Source organism: Dendrobates tinctorius, unplaced genomic scaffold (genome assembly GCF_039654945.1).
Source record: "Dendrobates tinctorius isolate UK_male_01 unplaced genomic scaffold, ASM3965494v1 ptg000138l, whole genome shotgun sequence".
NCBI lineage: Eukaryota > Metazoa > Chordata > Amphibia > Anura > Dendrobatidae > Dendrobates > Dendrobates tinctorius.
Window position 1 is genome coordinate 10,317,214 of NW_027361806.1, and position 16,097 is coordinate 10,333,310.

Consider the following 16,097-nt stretch of genomic DNA (forward strand, 5'->3'; position numbering starts at 1 on the left):
GGACTACGACAGTTTGTGCACTCTGAAGAGAACCGAACCAGGGGGACTGAGGAGAGAGAACGTCAGGGGGGTGGTCCTGACAGGAAGAACCGCAGAAGAGACGAGACACCGTGTGTTGGACACCGTATTTGACACGACGCCTGACCAGTAAAATTGCTGTTGGTTTATGGGCCTAAGGCGGCCACAGTGACGGACCTGTCAGGAGCGTCAATCAGTGAAGAAGGGACGGTACGTGCATGTACGTCCCTAGTGTGAAAGTACGGTGTGTATAACGGGCCCTAGAAACGGAGGGCCGTGAGGTGAAGAGAAGTGCGGTGTACTGCAGAGGCCGTCAGGCGGTCGGCGAGTGGAATAAACTTGGACCTGTTGCACCCAGAACCTGCCTCCATCTTGTCTCTGTTTTGTCTCTGCGCGGTATATCGAGGGACCACCACCCCAGCTCGGCCCACCGACCCTACACCTGCACTCCAATATTGGCCCAAACAATTTTGATTAAGAAATGTGGACTTCTGATTGGATAACACTATTACCACAAACTAGTTAGATGTTCAAAGGTCGATTTCATATAGGATCATATCAAACAATATGACAACTTTCAGCAGCAGAAGCACCCTCTCTGCGCTGTTACACTGACAAAATGGTGCAAAAACAACTTGTCCGCTTTTTGTATGGAAAGGGACATGTGACTTCGGCAGCCAAGGACAGAAGCCTTTGTGTCTGGACTCTGTGGATCTTTTTCACGACCTGATTGGCTCCTGAAATCTACACACATTAAGCTAGTTTAAAAAAAAAAAAAAACAGTCTGCCTCTCCACTGAGCTCTACCTACCCCTTCCCCTCATAAATCACAATCCCTTGCTCATCATACAGCACCAGTATCCCAGCCAAAGTCCTAACAAAAGAACTAATGGAAATGGGATCATTTACCGAACTGTGCCCAAATTTAGCCGAATTTGAAGAAAAATGCTCAGGAATCCTAGCATGAATCTGAATGAGCTACGCTTGGGCCAAATATGAGATTGGCAAACGTTTTCCAAACAGGTTCACTCATCTCTAATATTCACTATATAGAAGTCTAGTAAGTCATAGGGGCAGTATTATAGTAGTTATGTTCTTGTACATAGGAGCAGTATTATAGTAGTTATATTCTTGTACATAGGGGCAGTATTATAGTAGTTCTATTCTTGTACATAGGGGCAGTATTATAGTAGTTATATTCTTGTACATAGGAGCAGTATTATAGTAGTTATATTCTTGTACATAGGGGCAGTATTATAGTAGTTCTATTCTTGTACATAGGGGGCAGTATTATAGTAGTTATATTCTTGTACACGGGGCAGTATTATAGTAGTTATATTCTTGTACATAGGATCAGTATTATAGTAGTTCTATTCTTGTACATAGGAGCAGTATTATAGTAGTTATATTCTTGTACATAGGAGCAGTATTATAGTAGTTATATTCTTGTACATAGGGGCAGTATTATAGTAGTTCTATTCTTGTACATAGGGGGCAGTATTATAGTAGTTATATTCCTGTACATAGGGGCAGTATTATAGTAGTTATATTCTTGTACATAGGAGCAGTATTATAGTAGTTATATTCTTGTACATAGGGGCAGTATTATAGTAGTTCTATTCTTGTACATAGGGGGCAGTATTATAGTAGTTATATTCTTGTACATAGGGACAGTATTATAGTAGTTATATTCTTGTACATAGGAGCAGTATTATAGTAGTTATATTCTTGTTCATAGGGGGCAGTATTATAGTAGTTATATTCTTGTACATAGGGGGCAGTATTATAGTAGTTCTATTCTTGTACATAGGGGGCAGTATTATAGTAGTTATATTCTTGTACATAGGGACAGTATTATAGTAGTTATATTCTTGTACATAGGAGCAGTATTATAGTAGTTATATTCTTGTTCATAGGGGGCAGTATTATAGTAGTTATATTCTTGTACATAGGGGGCAGTATTATAGTAGTTATATTCTTGTACATAGGGGCAGTATTATAGTAGTTCTATTCTTGTACATAGGGGGCAGTATTATAGTAGTTATATTCTTGTACATAGGGGCAGTATTATAGTAGTTATATTCTTGTACATAGGGGCAGTATTATAGAAGTTATATTCTTGTACATAGAGGCAGTATTATAGTAGTTATATTCCTGTACATAGGGGCAGTATTATAGTAGTTATGTTCTTGTACATAGGAGCAGTATTATAGTAGTTATATTCTTGTAAATAGGGGCAGTATTATAGTAGTTATATTCTTGTACATAGGAGCAGTATTATAGTAGTTATATTCTTGTACATAGGGACAGTATTATAGTAGTTATATTCTTGTACATAGGGGGCAGTATTATAGTAGTTATATTCTTGTACATAGGGGCAGTATTATAGTAGTTATATTATTGTACATAGGGGCAGTATTATAGTAGTTATATTCTTGTACATAGGGGCAGTATTATAGTAGTTATATTATTGTACATAGGAGCAGTATTATAGTAGTTATATTATTGTACATAGGGGCAGTATTATAGTAGTTATATTCTTGTACATAGCAGCAGTATTATAGTAGTTATATTCTTGTATATAGGGAGCAGTATTATAGTAGTTATATTCTTGTACATAGGGGCAGTATTATAGTAGTTATATTCTTGTACATAGGGGTAGTATTATAGTAGTTATATTCTTGTATATAGGAGCAGTATTATAGTAGCTATATTCTTGTACATAGGAGCAGTATTATAGTAGTTATGTTCTTGTACATAGGAGCAGTATTATAGTAGTTATATTCTTGTACATTTGGGCAGTATTATAGTAGTAATGTTCTTGTACATAGGGGCAGTATTATAGTAGTTATATTCTTGTACATAGGAGCAGTATTATAGTAGTTATATTCTTGTACATAGGGGCAGTATTATAGTATTTATATTATTGTACATAGGGGCAGTATTATAGTAGTTATATTCTTGTACATAGGGGCAGTATTATAGTAGTTATATTCTTGTGCATAGGGGCAGTATTATAGTAGTTATATTCTTGTACATAGGGGCAGTATGATAGTAGTTATACTCTTGTACATAGGGGCAGTATTATAGTAGTTATATTCTTGTACATAGGGGGCAGTATTATAGTAGTTATATTCTTGTACATAGAGGCAGTATTATAGTAGTTATATTCCTGTACATAGGGGCAGTATTATAGTAGTTATGTTCTTGTACATAGGAGCAGTATTATAGTAGTTATATTCTTGTAAGTAGGGGCAGTATTATAGTAGTTATATTCTTGTACATAGGAGCAGTATTATAGTAGTTATATTCTTGTACATAGGGGCAGTATTATAGTAGTTATATTCTTGTACATAGGGGGCAGTATTATAGTAGTTATATTCTTGTACATAGAGGCAGTATTATAGTAGTTATATTCCTGTACATAGGGGCAGTATTATAGTAGTTATGTTCTTGTACATAGGAGCAGTATTATAGTAGTTATATTCTTGTAAATAGGGGCAGTATTATAGTAGTTATTTTCTTGTACATAGGAGCAGTATTATAGTAGTTATATTATTGTACATAGGGGCAGTATTATAGTAGTTATATTCTTGTACATAGGGGCAGTATTTTAGTAGTTATATTATTGTACATAGGAGCAGTATTATAGTAGTTATATTATTGTACATAGGGGCAGTATTATAGTAGTTATATTCTTGTACATAGCAGCAGTATTATAGTAGTTATATTCTTGTATATAGGGAGCAGTATTATAGTAGTTATATTCTTGTACATAGGGGCAGTATTATAGTAGTTATATTCTTGTACATAGGGGTAGTATTATAGTAGTTATATTCTTGTATATAGGAGCAGTATTATAGTAGCTATATTCTTGTACATAGGAGCAGTATTATAGTAGTTATATTCTTGTACATAGGGGGCAGTATTATAGTAGTTATGTTCTTGTACATAGGAGCAGTATTATAGTAGTTATATTCTTGTACATTTGGGCAGTATTATAGTAGTAATATTCTTGTACATAGGGGGCAGTATTATAGTAGTTATATTCTTGTACACAGGGGCAGTATTATAGTAGTTATATTCTTGTGCATTAAAGTCATTTTATCTGCAAGTGTGAGTACGTAGCCCATTCACTATCTCTGTCCCCCACCTTCTCAGGATGACTGGACCTTCATTGTATATACACCATTGTAAATACACACCTGTACTCTGTATCTCCCCCACCTCATTGTAGATTGTAAGCTCTCACGAACAGGGTCGTCTTATTTTATTTTAATTACTGTATTGTTATCGTTGTTACTTATGACTTGTGTCTTGAAACTGTTAAACTGTAATGCGCTGCGGAATATGTTGGCGCTATATAAAGATTATTATTATTATTATTAGTTATATTATTACACATGTATTATGTTATAGCAATTTTCTTGCCAACGGTCTTCCTGTTGAACAGATCAAGCTGTTATCTATGACAACACATAATATTAATATTATGTTACCATTGTCATGTAATTGTTGAGTTAGCCAATGAGCATTTTAGGTACATAAATTATAAATGTTTGATCTGAAATCGTAAATCTTGCATTAGTTGTTTTGACTATTTTTCTAATAGAATATTCTAAATACATGAATCCCCTTTATTCTATCTGATAACAGTCTGCTACTATCAAATATTTTGTACATACGGTTCTTCTATTGCTCTTTGTTTGGAATTTAGGCTTTATTAAAATATTTCCTATTATTCAAGATCATCACTTCATTAACTATTTTTCAAAAACAAGAGCGTCTATAATTCCTGTATCTCAGCTGCTGTAAATGTGAGAATCGCAGCCCAGGAAGATATTCTTCTTCTATTATAACATATACAATAGGGGTCACCAGTCATACAGAGAGCGAGCGCTTACCTGGTGTAATACAGGCCGAGGCACAGCAGAATCCCATAGAAGACCATGATATATTTAGACGATTCTTTCCTTTAGTTGCTGTTGATTCCTCTGCATTGACTACACTGGATTAAGAAACATAACACACAAAGCATTTGCCCAGTCTGGTAAAAAGAAAAACCCCAAGAAAGAAAAAAAAAAAACCCAAGACTCCTAGAGCGCCACCTTGTGGCCATCATTCCATTATTCCTATATTCATTAACATTTGGAAATATATTTTTGCTATCCCTTGCATAATACAATATATGCATCTATAAAATAGTGAACAATGAGATATATATTCAAATGAGTCCAGAAACTTATTATATGTTGTTGAAAATCATGAAAAATAATAGATTAGTTTTACTATTGAAAATGGCGCAATGGTCAATTCTGGAACTTGTGTTTCCTGGGTTAAACAACATAAAATCTGAATTAATGGAGAAATACATTCAGATAATAATGAACCAGAGCCCCCTGAAATATTCAATACTCCTGTAATTAAACAGTCGCGGCGTCTGGTGCTCGGTCTGTAGATGGGCAGCAATGTCTGGATTATAATTTATGGGCAGTCAGGGGATTTCTCTTCTTCGTACATCGTCTTTCGGGTTTTTGGTAGGAAGACTGTGCAGTACATTTCCAGGGTACTATGTATCAGTGAGGGTCTCTAATAAACTAAACACTCCGCTTTGGTTATTACTGTCGTAATTCCTCAAATGTAATCATTTCTTGATTTGCTAAAAACCAGAAAACAAAACATAATTCAGTGTTTTATGGACAATATTATTCATGGACACATTTTCTGATACAAATCACTTAGTCCATAACTTGTCTCCTAAACCAGCCCCCATATACCTGAAGTGTAAAACAAAAGTTCAACCCTTTTTATCCAGAGTCTGTCCTTCGGGGTTATCGCCTGTGTTTCCTTTTTTAAATCAACAGTTTCAACATATTAAATTTTTACTCAACCTCAGACGTGTTTTCCAACCTTAGGATTAGGGTTAAGCCAGATGTTAATAATTGCCAGCTTTCAGGAGCTAGTTTCTAATTGTTCTTTTCTGATCTATTATTATTGCCAATTAATATAGAGACAAAATATAAAAGAAAAGTTATATTTACCACTTAGATGCACATTCTTCTACATAGGAGCAGTATTAGTGTAGTTATATTCTTGTACATAGGGGGCAGTATTATAGTAGTTATATTCTTGTACATAGGAGCAGTATTATAGCAGTTATATTCTTGTACATAGGGGGCAGTATTATAGTAGTTATATTCTTGTACATAGGGAGCAGTATTATAGTAGTTATATTCTTGTACATAGGAGCAGTATTATAGTAGTTATATTCTTGTACATAGGGGCAGTATTATAGTAGTTATATTCTTGTACATAGGGGGCAGTATTATAGTAGTTATATTCTTGTACATAGGAGCAGTATTATAGTAGTTATATTCTTGTACATAGGGGCAGTATTATAGTAGTTACATTCTTGTACATAGGGGGGCAGTATTATAGTAGTTATATTCTTGTACATAGGGGCAGTATTATAGTAGTTATATTCTTGTACATAGGGGCAGTATTATAGTAGTTATATTCTTGTACATAGGGGGCAGTATTCTTGTACATAGGGGCAGTATTATAGTAGTTATATTCTTGTACATAGGGGCAGTATTATAGTAGTTATATTCTTGTACATAGGGGGCAGTATTATAGTAGTTATATTCTTGTACATAGGGGCAGTATTATAGTAGTTATATTCTTGTACATAGGGGCAGTATTATAGTAGTTATATTCTTGTACATAGGGGCAGTATTATAGTAGTTATATTCTTGTACATAGGGGCAGTATTATAGTAGTTATATTCTTGTACATAGGAGCAGTATTATAGTAGTTATATTCTTGTACATAGGGGGCAGTATTATAGTATATTCTTGTACATAGGGGCAGTATTATAGTAGTTATATTCTTGTACATAGGGGGCAGTATTATAGTAGTTACATTCTTGTACATAGGGGGGCAGTATTATAGTAGTTATATTCTTGTACATAGGGGCAGTATTATAGTAGTTATATTCTTGTACATAGGGGCAGTATTATAGTAGTTATATTCTTGTACATAGGGGGCAGTATTATAGTAGTTATATTCTTGCACTTAGGGGCAATATTATAGTAGTTATATCCTTGTACATAGGAGCAGTATTATAGTAGTTATATTCTTGTACATAGGGGGCAGTATTATAGTAGTTATATTCTTGCACTTAGGGGCAATATTATAGTAGTTATATCCTTGTACATAGGGGCAGTATTATAGTAGTTATATTCTTGTACATAGGGGGCAGTATTATAGTAGTTATATTCTTGCACTTAGGGGCAATATTATAGTTGTTATATCCTTGTACATAGGGGGCAGTATTATAGTAGTTATATTCTTGTATATAGGGGCAGTATTATAGTATTTATATTCTTGTATATAGGAGCAGCATTATAGTAGTTATATTCTTGTACATAGGGTCAGTATTATAGAAGTTATATTCTTGTAAATAGGAGCAGTATTATAGTAGTTATATTCTTGTATATAGGGGGCAGTATTATAGTAGTTATATTCTTATATATAGGGGCAGTATTATAGTAGTTATATTCTTGTATATAGGGGCAGTATTATAGTTGTTATATTCTTGTACATAGGAGCAGTATTATAGTAGTTATATTCTTGTACATAGGGGCAGTATTATAGTAGTTATATTCTTGTACATAGGAGGCAGTATTATAGTAGTTATATTGTTGTACAGTACAGACCAAAAGTTTGGACACACCTTCTCTTTCAAAGAGTTTTCTTTATTTTCATCACTATGAAAATTGTAGATTCACTCTGAAGGCATCAAAGCTATGAATTAACACATGTGAAATTATATAATTAGCAAAAAAGTGTGAAACAACTGAAAATATGTCTTATATTCTAGGTTCTTCAAAGTAGCCACCTTTTGCTTTGATTACTGATTTGCACACTCTTGGCATTCTCTTAGGCCTCTTTCACACATCAGGTTTTCGCCGTCAGGCGCGATCCGGCGCTTTTGACAGAAACCGGATCCGGCGAAATCAATGCCGGATCCGGTTTCCCCCCCATTGACTTGCATTTGCGCCGGATCGCGCCGGATGGCCATGCGTTTCATCCGGTTTTCGCTGGATCCGGCAATGTGTCGCGATCCGGCGTCTGGAAAAAACGGCTACTGTAACGTTTTTTGTCTCTGGCGAAAAAGCCGGACACGCCGGATCCGTCGCGTCCGGCTTTTTCACACAATGAAAGCCTATGAGCGCCGCAATGCGCCGGATCCGGTTTTTTGGTCTGAGCATGCTCAGTAGCTCTGCCCACAGGAGATATATAAAAGCAAGACAATGGGACCCTCAGCCACACCCAACATGCCACCCAAGCCAAGAACCAGGAGCAGGAGAAGGCAGCAGACATCTGCAGCAGCAGCACCATCAGCACCACCACAAATGGAGCAGCAAATGGAACATGCTGAGGAGGGGAGTCCAGCAGCAGATGAGAGACGGTAATTATCAAATCCCCCATTCCTCCAAACTAGGGCCATGGAATATCAAGATATTCATTGGCCCTTTGTTTCTCTTTATTCAACAGCCGCCAAAGAGATGCAGCAGCAGCAGAAATGGCATCACTGGCAGCAGCAACAGCAGCAGCAATACCCACAGCCATGGAGTCTGGCCATCAACAGGACAGCACATCATCTTCTGGGAGCCCTCCCTCGCATCGTCAGCGTTTGACGGTAAGTTTTTATTTCCAAAATCCATCATCTCTGTAATATATGTCTATTCATTGCCTTTTATTTCAAAACAGGAATCACAAGATGAAGAGGAGCTCCCAGAAGAAGAAGGAAGGGGTGGACAGACACTTGGAGTGGGCTCACAATTGGTAAGTTTTTTGCATCAAACGCAGAAACACAACATCACACTACACACAACACATAGAAAACAATGTTCTGCAGACCACACACAGCAAACAAATGCCTACATCCAAAGACATAACATTTTTTGTTTTTTTCTCTAGTCTTCCCAATCTGGTGCTCGGCCAAGAGGTCCTCGCAGTGCCTCCCAGGGTCGTCGGCGACAGCAACGCAGCGGTCACCAGCGTGTAAGTATAAATATTTTTGCTTTGTTTTTTTGCACTTTTTATTTCATTTCTTTTGTGGAGGCTAATTATGTTATTTTTGTCTTTTTCTTTAACAGCCTTCACAGCGTGCTCCCGACTCTGACGGTGAGGATGGAGGGATTGATGTGGACCGCCTCATCGATCTCGTCAGAGAAAGGGAGCCGCTCTGGAATATGGCTGACCGCCGCCATGCTGACCTTATTGTTACCCGACGACTCTGGGAGGAAATCTGTTCTCTCCTTGTGGGCCGCTGGGAGGACCTCGAAGCTCGGGCCCAGATTACAGAGCGTAAGTATATACAGTACCGGTTGCTTGATGTAAACCAGTGTTTCCCGAACTCCAGTCCTCGTGGTCCCCACGGATCATGTGTTCAGGATTTCTATTTACTATGGAAATCCTGAAAACATGACCCCTGGGGACCATGAGGACTGGAGTTTGTGAAACACTGATGTTGTATACTAACCACTCCTTTCTCGTTTCAGGGAACAGAATTGTGAATCGGTGGCGGTCTGTGAGGGATCGTTTCAAGAAGGAGTTCAATAAAGAGATGCGGGCCCCGAGTGGATCTGGAGGACGCAGGAGCAAGTACAAGTACGCACGAGCCCTGTCGTTCCTCCGGGAAACAATGCTCACCAGAAGGTAAATATTACACACCACATGTGAAAAAAATGTTAGATGTAACTTTTTTTTTTCAGCCAGGGCCATACCATGTCAGTATTTTAATTGTTTTTTTTTCTCTTTATTCCACAGCACGGTGAGCAGCACTCGGGAGCCGGCACGATTGGACCCTTCTGAGGCGATCCCTGAGGAGACCGGCACCGAGGGACACTTCGACCGCCCCGGTACATCTGCACCTTCCCAGCCTTCCCACACATTCGACCCATCTGTCCCATCCACCAGCACAGGAGCATCGTGGCCGCCTACATTACATGAAGCTGCTGGTGAGGAGATCGCTTTCCCTTTACCCCACCCTTCTGCCCCTGCCACCTCTAGTACACCTGCGGGTACTGGGCGGCAGCGGCAGAGGGGTCAGGAAAAGAGTTATGCGCCAGAGTTCTTGCATCTGAATGCATCTTTCCAGAACTGTCTAAAAGTCTTGTCAGAGCAAATCTCCGCAGGCTTTCAGCAGATCAACTCCAGCATTCTGGAGGTGAAGACACTTCTGCAAACCATGCATTCAGAAGCAAGATCTTCGCCAAACCACACCTTTTTCAGGTCTGTTGTGGAGCGCATGGCAACACTATCTCCTACCCAGCAGATGCATGTAATGCATTCGTGCCACGGTGCTCTACAGCAGGTTACCTCCCAACCTCCACCTCCCACCACTGTAGTTCCTCCACCTGCACCCCCTCCAGCCACTTTCCATCCTCCCCCTCCTATTACATCTGCACCCCCTCCAGCCACTTTCCATCCTCCCCCTCCTATTACATCTGCACCCCCTCCAGCCACTTTCCATCCTCCCCCTCCTATTACATACCAGCAACCTCACCAGTACCAGCAACCTCCCCAGTACCAGACATCTCCCCACTTCCAGCAACCTGCCCCATACCAAACTCCTTCCCCGTACCAAACTCCTTCCCCGTACCAAACTCCTTCCCCATACAACTTTCCATCAACATCATCTGCTCCTACAGTCCCTGCCCAACCCTCCACTCCACCGCCCACCACCTCTTCTGCCTCCCACATGTCCACCCATTCTGTAGCTTTTTCCACACCTTCACCTCTAACTGTTCCTTCCCCACCACGATCCCAGTCCTCTCTCCACAAACCCAGTGTCGAAGTGTCCCGCAGCCCCTCCAGCAGTATTTCCACCCCACACTACACAGATTTGTAATTTTTTTTTTTTTAATAAAAATGCCCATTGGGTTTAAAACTTTTATTAAAAAAGTTTTTTGCACTTTAAAAACATTTTACAAAAAAAAAATTTTTAAATAAAAGTTAAATTATCGTTTCACAATGGTTGTCTGTCATTTCTTTCTGCGGCGAACTATGTTTAAAAAAAAGGTTAAATACAGGGTATTTCAAAGGTAAAAAGGTATTCAAAACCAGGTATATAACTGTGGGTAAATTTTAGCTTTTTGCCACAGTTGTGTTCCTGGTTGTGTTTGAAGCAAAGTATTTCACCTAAAAAGTTGTGTTTATTGTTGGTGATTTCCTAACAATGTACACAACTTTTGTTAAAAGGTGAAATACTTTGCATAAAACACAACCAGGTACACACCTGTGGCCTAAAGCTAAAAATAGTAAGACCATGACAAGATAGCCAACTTTGGTTGGCAAAGGTATATACTGTTGGTCCAGAAGGTACACAAGTTTGGTTAGGGCACAAATCTTTCACACTCTGTCATCCTGCCAGTGTACTCTGCCTTGAGGGTCAATTTTAAAAACCGGATCCGGCGTAATCCGTCGAAAAACGGATAGAAAAACGGATGAACCGGATGAGACGGATCCGGTTTTGTCTGTCAAGAACAAGACGGATCCGGCAGAAAACCGGATCCGGCACATCAGGTTTTACAAAACATTTGCCGGATCCGGCATTCCGGCACGACGCCGGATCGCGCCTGACGCCGAAAACCTGATGTGTGAAAGTAGCCTTACAGATACACCTCTTCTGGGGTGGCTGGGGGCAGATGTTTTTAGCCGGGGAGGGGGCAAAAACAATGGTCCCTCTCTAGGCTTTTAATTTCTGCCCTCAGTCAATGGCTTGCCCTCTCTGGCGGAGAAAATTTGGCGGGAGCCCAAGCCAGTTTTTTCTGTGAATTAATCCTTTAATTTAACACCTACAGCTCCAAAATTTAACACATACTACTAACATTATTAGTGAGGGATATAGAAAAAAAAATAACCGATATGCAATGGTTTACTGTATGTAAATCATGTCTCATATCCTGTCGGGTACTGCAATGATTTTACAAATGCCGACAATTGAATTTTCACCTAGTCTGCTATCTAGCTCTGTATGAAATATAAATATATATATATATGTGTCTCACTGATATATATATATACATAACTATAAAGCCATCCACAACTTGTCTCCTCCATACATCTGTGACCTCGTCTCCCGGTACTTTCCTGCACGCAACCTCCGATCCTCACAAGATCTCCTTCTCTACTCCCCTCTTATCTCCTCTTCCCACAATCGCATACAAGATTTCTCTCGCGCATCACCCCTACTCTGGAACTCTCTACCACAACATATCAGACTCTCACCTACCATCGAAACCTTCAAAAAGAGCCTGAAGACCCACCTCTTCCGACAAGCCTATAACCTGCAGTAACCACCGATCGACCAAACCGCTGCACGACCAGCTCTACCCTCGCCTACTGTATTATCACCCATCCCTTGAAGATTGTGAGCCCTCGCGGGCAGGGTCCTCTCTCCTCCTGTACCAGTTATGACTTGTATTGTTTAAGATTATTGTACTTGTTTTTATGTATACCCCCCTCACATGTAAAGCGCCATGGAATAAATGGCGCTATAACAATAAATAATAATAATAAATAATAATAACTATATATTTTTTCACAGATATTTGAGGCCATGGCTCCATTATATGTCCACTTTGCAAGCCGTTGAGAAAATCTCGCCATACAGATGCTTAGATGCGAGAAAATTGCGTCCTCGCATTGCACACAGATGACATACGGATCACTGTACAGGGAACATTTCTGCGATTCTCATCCGTAGAAAACGGACCGTATTTTTATACGTTAAGTGTGACTCCAACCTTATACCAATACTATCTGAAGAGCCCGGCGTTGCCCAGGCATAGTAACTAACTGTGGTTAGTTATAGCAAATGATAATGATTATATTGCACATAAAAACATTTCACATCATATATTCAACACTACAGATTTGCAACACAAATTAACTAATGATTAGCCTCCACCTGCAGTGCCTCACTCTTCTCTGTACACAGCCTCATACTGTAGCAGCACCTCACATCTCTCATTTTTCCCCTCACTCCTCTCATTTTCCCCCCTCACTCCTCTCATTTTCCCCCCTCACTCCTCTCATTTTCCCCCCTTACTCCTCTCATTTTCCCCCCTCACTCATTTTCCCCCCTTACTCCTCTCATTTCCCCCCTCACTCCTCATTTTCCCCCCTTACTCCTCTCATTTCCCCCCTCACTCCTCATTTTCCCCCCTTACTCCTCTCATTTTCCCCCCTCACTCCTCATTTCCCCCCCTTACTCCTCTCATTTCCCCCCTCACTCCTCATTTTCCCCCCTTACTCCTCTCATTTTCCCCTCACTCCTCTCATTTCCCCCCCTCACTCCTCTCATTTTCCCCCCTTACTCCTCTCATTTTCACCCCTTACTCCTCTCATTTTCACCCCTTACTCCTCATTTTCCCCCCTTACTCCTCTCATTTTCCCTCCTCACTCCTCTCATTTTCCCTCCTTACTCCTCTCATTTTCCCCCCTCACTCCTCTCATTTTCCCCCCTCACTCCTCTCATTTTCCTCCCTCACTCCTCTCATTTTCCTCCCTCACTCCTCTCATTTTCCCCTCTCACTCCTCATTTTCCCCCCTTACTCCTCTCATTTCCCCCTCACTCCTCATTTTCCCCCCTTACTCCTCTCATTTTCCCCCTCACATCTCTCATTTTCCACCTCACTCCTCTCATTTTCCCCTCACTCCTCTCATTTTCCCCTCACTCCACTATTTCCCCCTCACTCCACTCATTTTCCCCCCTCACTCCTCTCATTTCCCCCCTCACTCCTCTCATTTTCCCCCCTCACTCCTCTCATTTCCCCCCCTCACTCCTCTCATTTCCCCCTCACTCCTGACGTCCTGCCTCACAGGAGCAACTCCATTCTAGACACGACAGAGCTATATGTGGCCTGTGCCTGCTGCGCACTGATACTCTGAAGGCGGCGGCCTTCATTGTAGCTCGCAGTGGCTGGGACGTCGCAGCCGGTGAGTGGCTTTCAAGGTGAATGTGTCTCCGCCCGTGTGCACTAACAACGTGGGCTGTGTGGATGGGGCTTTGCATGTGAAGTGAGTGTGGCTATGCGGAGTGGGTGGGACTATGAGGAGTGTGTCCATGCACACACACATACATACACTCAGCTTTATATATATAGATTTTTGGCATATTTTTGCCTGGAGTGTTTTTTTCTTTTTTTTTTTACTTCCAGCAAGAGTCTGTCTTGGTAAGGTATTAAAGCATTAATAACAAATTTACATGGACCTTACTGGAAATTGTATTAATCATAATTAATTGCAGTATTAATGTAAAAGAAAAAAATCTAAAGAAGAAATTACAAACAACTTTGAAAAATATATAAAAAAATAATTAAATGGCTTCTAAAGCCTGTAAAAAATATATTCTTGATACTCAAGTTTTTCATTGATTTTTTTTTTCCAGCTTTAGTTCCTAAATCCACAACCCGGACGGATCTTAGTTTAATAATGAAGGATTGCGGAAAATCTTTTTTTTTTTTTATCAGAGCCGGAATGATTTTTGACTCTTTGTAGAACACTTTCATAAATAAGTCTCACAAGTAATTCTGTTCCTCCTAATAAAACAGAAATGGTCATACAAGAATCCCCCATTCAGTTTATTAGATTTTGACAGGATAATTACTCAGCAGGTGGAAAAAAAAAAGAAATATGTGATATGAACCCTGTTTATGACACTTTGTATTATTTTTTTCCTGCTACAATGTAACAGCCGATGTGTTAGCTTCAAATAAAAAATAATATATAAACAAACAAAAATTCTTAACTTTACAAAACCTGTCATTTTCTCAGTGAATTATTTAAAGCCTTTCCCCATTTTCAAGAATTTCATGTCACGGTTATAAAATAAAAATCATTTTTTTTTTTTTCATTAATGTACAAAAAGAGACAGAGATGATTTGTTTAATCACAGAACTTTTTCTTTCTTTTTTTCTCTTTTTTTTTTTTTTATAACAAATTTCATGCCTCCAAAGTTCCAGAACAAAGTCTGATTTTTTTTATCCCAAATCCAGATTTGGAATTATTCTAGAGTTTTTGGGCAAATGATTAAGTTTTTTTTTTTTCACCTACTTTTTTTTTTTTTCTTCAAAAATGGCACGTGTAGAAGAATCTTGTCTGCATAGCCGAACAGCAGCAAGGTTAAGTGCGGAGGAAAAAATACCTCCCAACTTCTTAATTAGAAAGTTCCATTGTTAATAATAACAATCTGGTCGTTAGAATGTCCGTTACTCCATACAGTGTTTAGAATGTGGTCTAGAACGGTGCAGGCCTCCAATGTCTTCTCGCCCAGTCCAAGAGGCCATATTACAAAAAAAAAAAAAAACAATATTAATTTTCTTATAGTACCCAGTGTTCGGAAAGTGTGACCTCCTCCCCCCTTCCAACCCTCGCCCCTCCAAAGAAAAAAAAAAAAAAGTGACTTTTCGAGCAACTTCTTGTGAAATTAAGAAAACTGCCTTCCAATGACGACATTTCGAAAAAGTCTGTAATAAAACATTGACGATGAAAAAAAAAAAAGGTGTAAACTTCAGTCTCAGCATCCGTCACTTTTTGCTACATTACATTTGTATTAAAAAAAAAATTATAAAGAAAAAAAAACTTGTGGAAAGAGTAGTAAAGCACTAAACACGTTGTCCTTTTTTATTTAAAAAAAAAAGTTAATTTAATGATCAAGTCTAGAATCAAATTTTCTCGCAAAGCTTTCGGGTGAGAGATATTAGAGCCGGTGCGTCTTCCGTTTTTTTTTTCACCCCTGTGCTCCGTTCTCACCAGGGTTTTTTTTTTTTCCCTTCTTCTTTCAGGACGCAGGTAAAACCCATTGCTATGGTTCAATGGAAAGAATGCTGCCATTGAGTCACTGTATCCGGCCGTAGCTTCGGTCAAGTCTTGGAGCGCCACAGGCTCGTTATCGCTATTTCTTAGGTCTGCTGATCTGAGCGTAGATAGGATCTTCTGATCTGACCTAAGGATGGCAAAAAAATATCAACTTCACTCTCAAGATCTGGTGCCTAAATGTCACCT

The 16,097-nt window shown here is 39.3% G+C and overlaps 2 protein-coding genes across 13 annotated transcripts in view; both read right to left on the reverse strand.

Moving 5' to 3' along the window:
* C8B (complement C8 beta chain) overlaps nucleotides 1-5,079 on the reverse strand; it is a 45,587-nt gene extending 40,508 nt beyond the window's left edge. Inside the window, exon 1 of the mRNA XM_073544558.1 lies at nucleotides 4,922-5,079. Within this exon, the coding sequence (XP_073400659.1) occupies nucleotides 4,922-4,968 (47 nt within the window). The 5' untranslated portion in view covers nucleotides 4,969-5,079. The remainder of the gene's footprint in view (nucleotides 1-4,921) is intronic.
* Nucleotides 5,080-14,653: 9,574 nt separating this feature from the next.
* Nucleotides 14,654-16,097, reverse strand: part of DAB1 (DAB adaptor protein 1) — a 947,480-nt gene continuing 946,036 nt past the window's right edge. For all 12 annotated transcript variants that reach the window (XM_073544564.1, XM_073544566.1, XM_073544561.1 and 9 more), the window contains one exon: nucleotides 14,654-16,038. In XM_073544564.1, coding sequence (XP_073400665.1) covers nucleotides 15,988-16,038 — 51 coding nt within the window. In that variant the 3' untranslated portion in view covers nucleotides 14,654-15,987. The remainder of the gene's footprint in view (nucleotides 16,039-16,097) is intronic.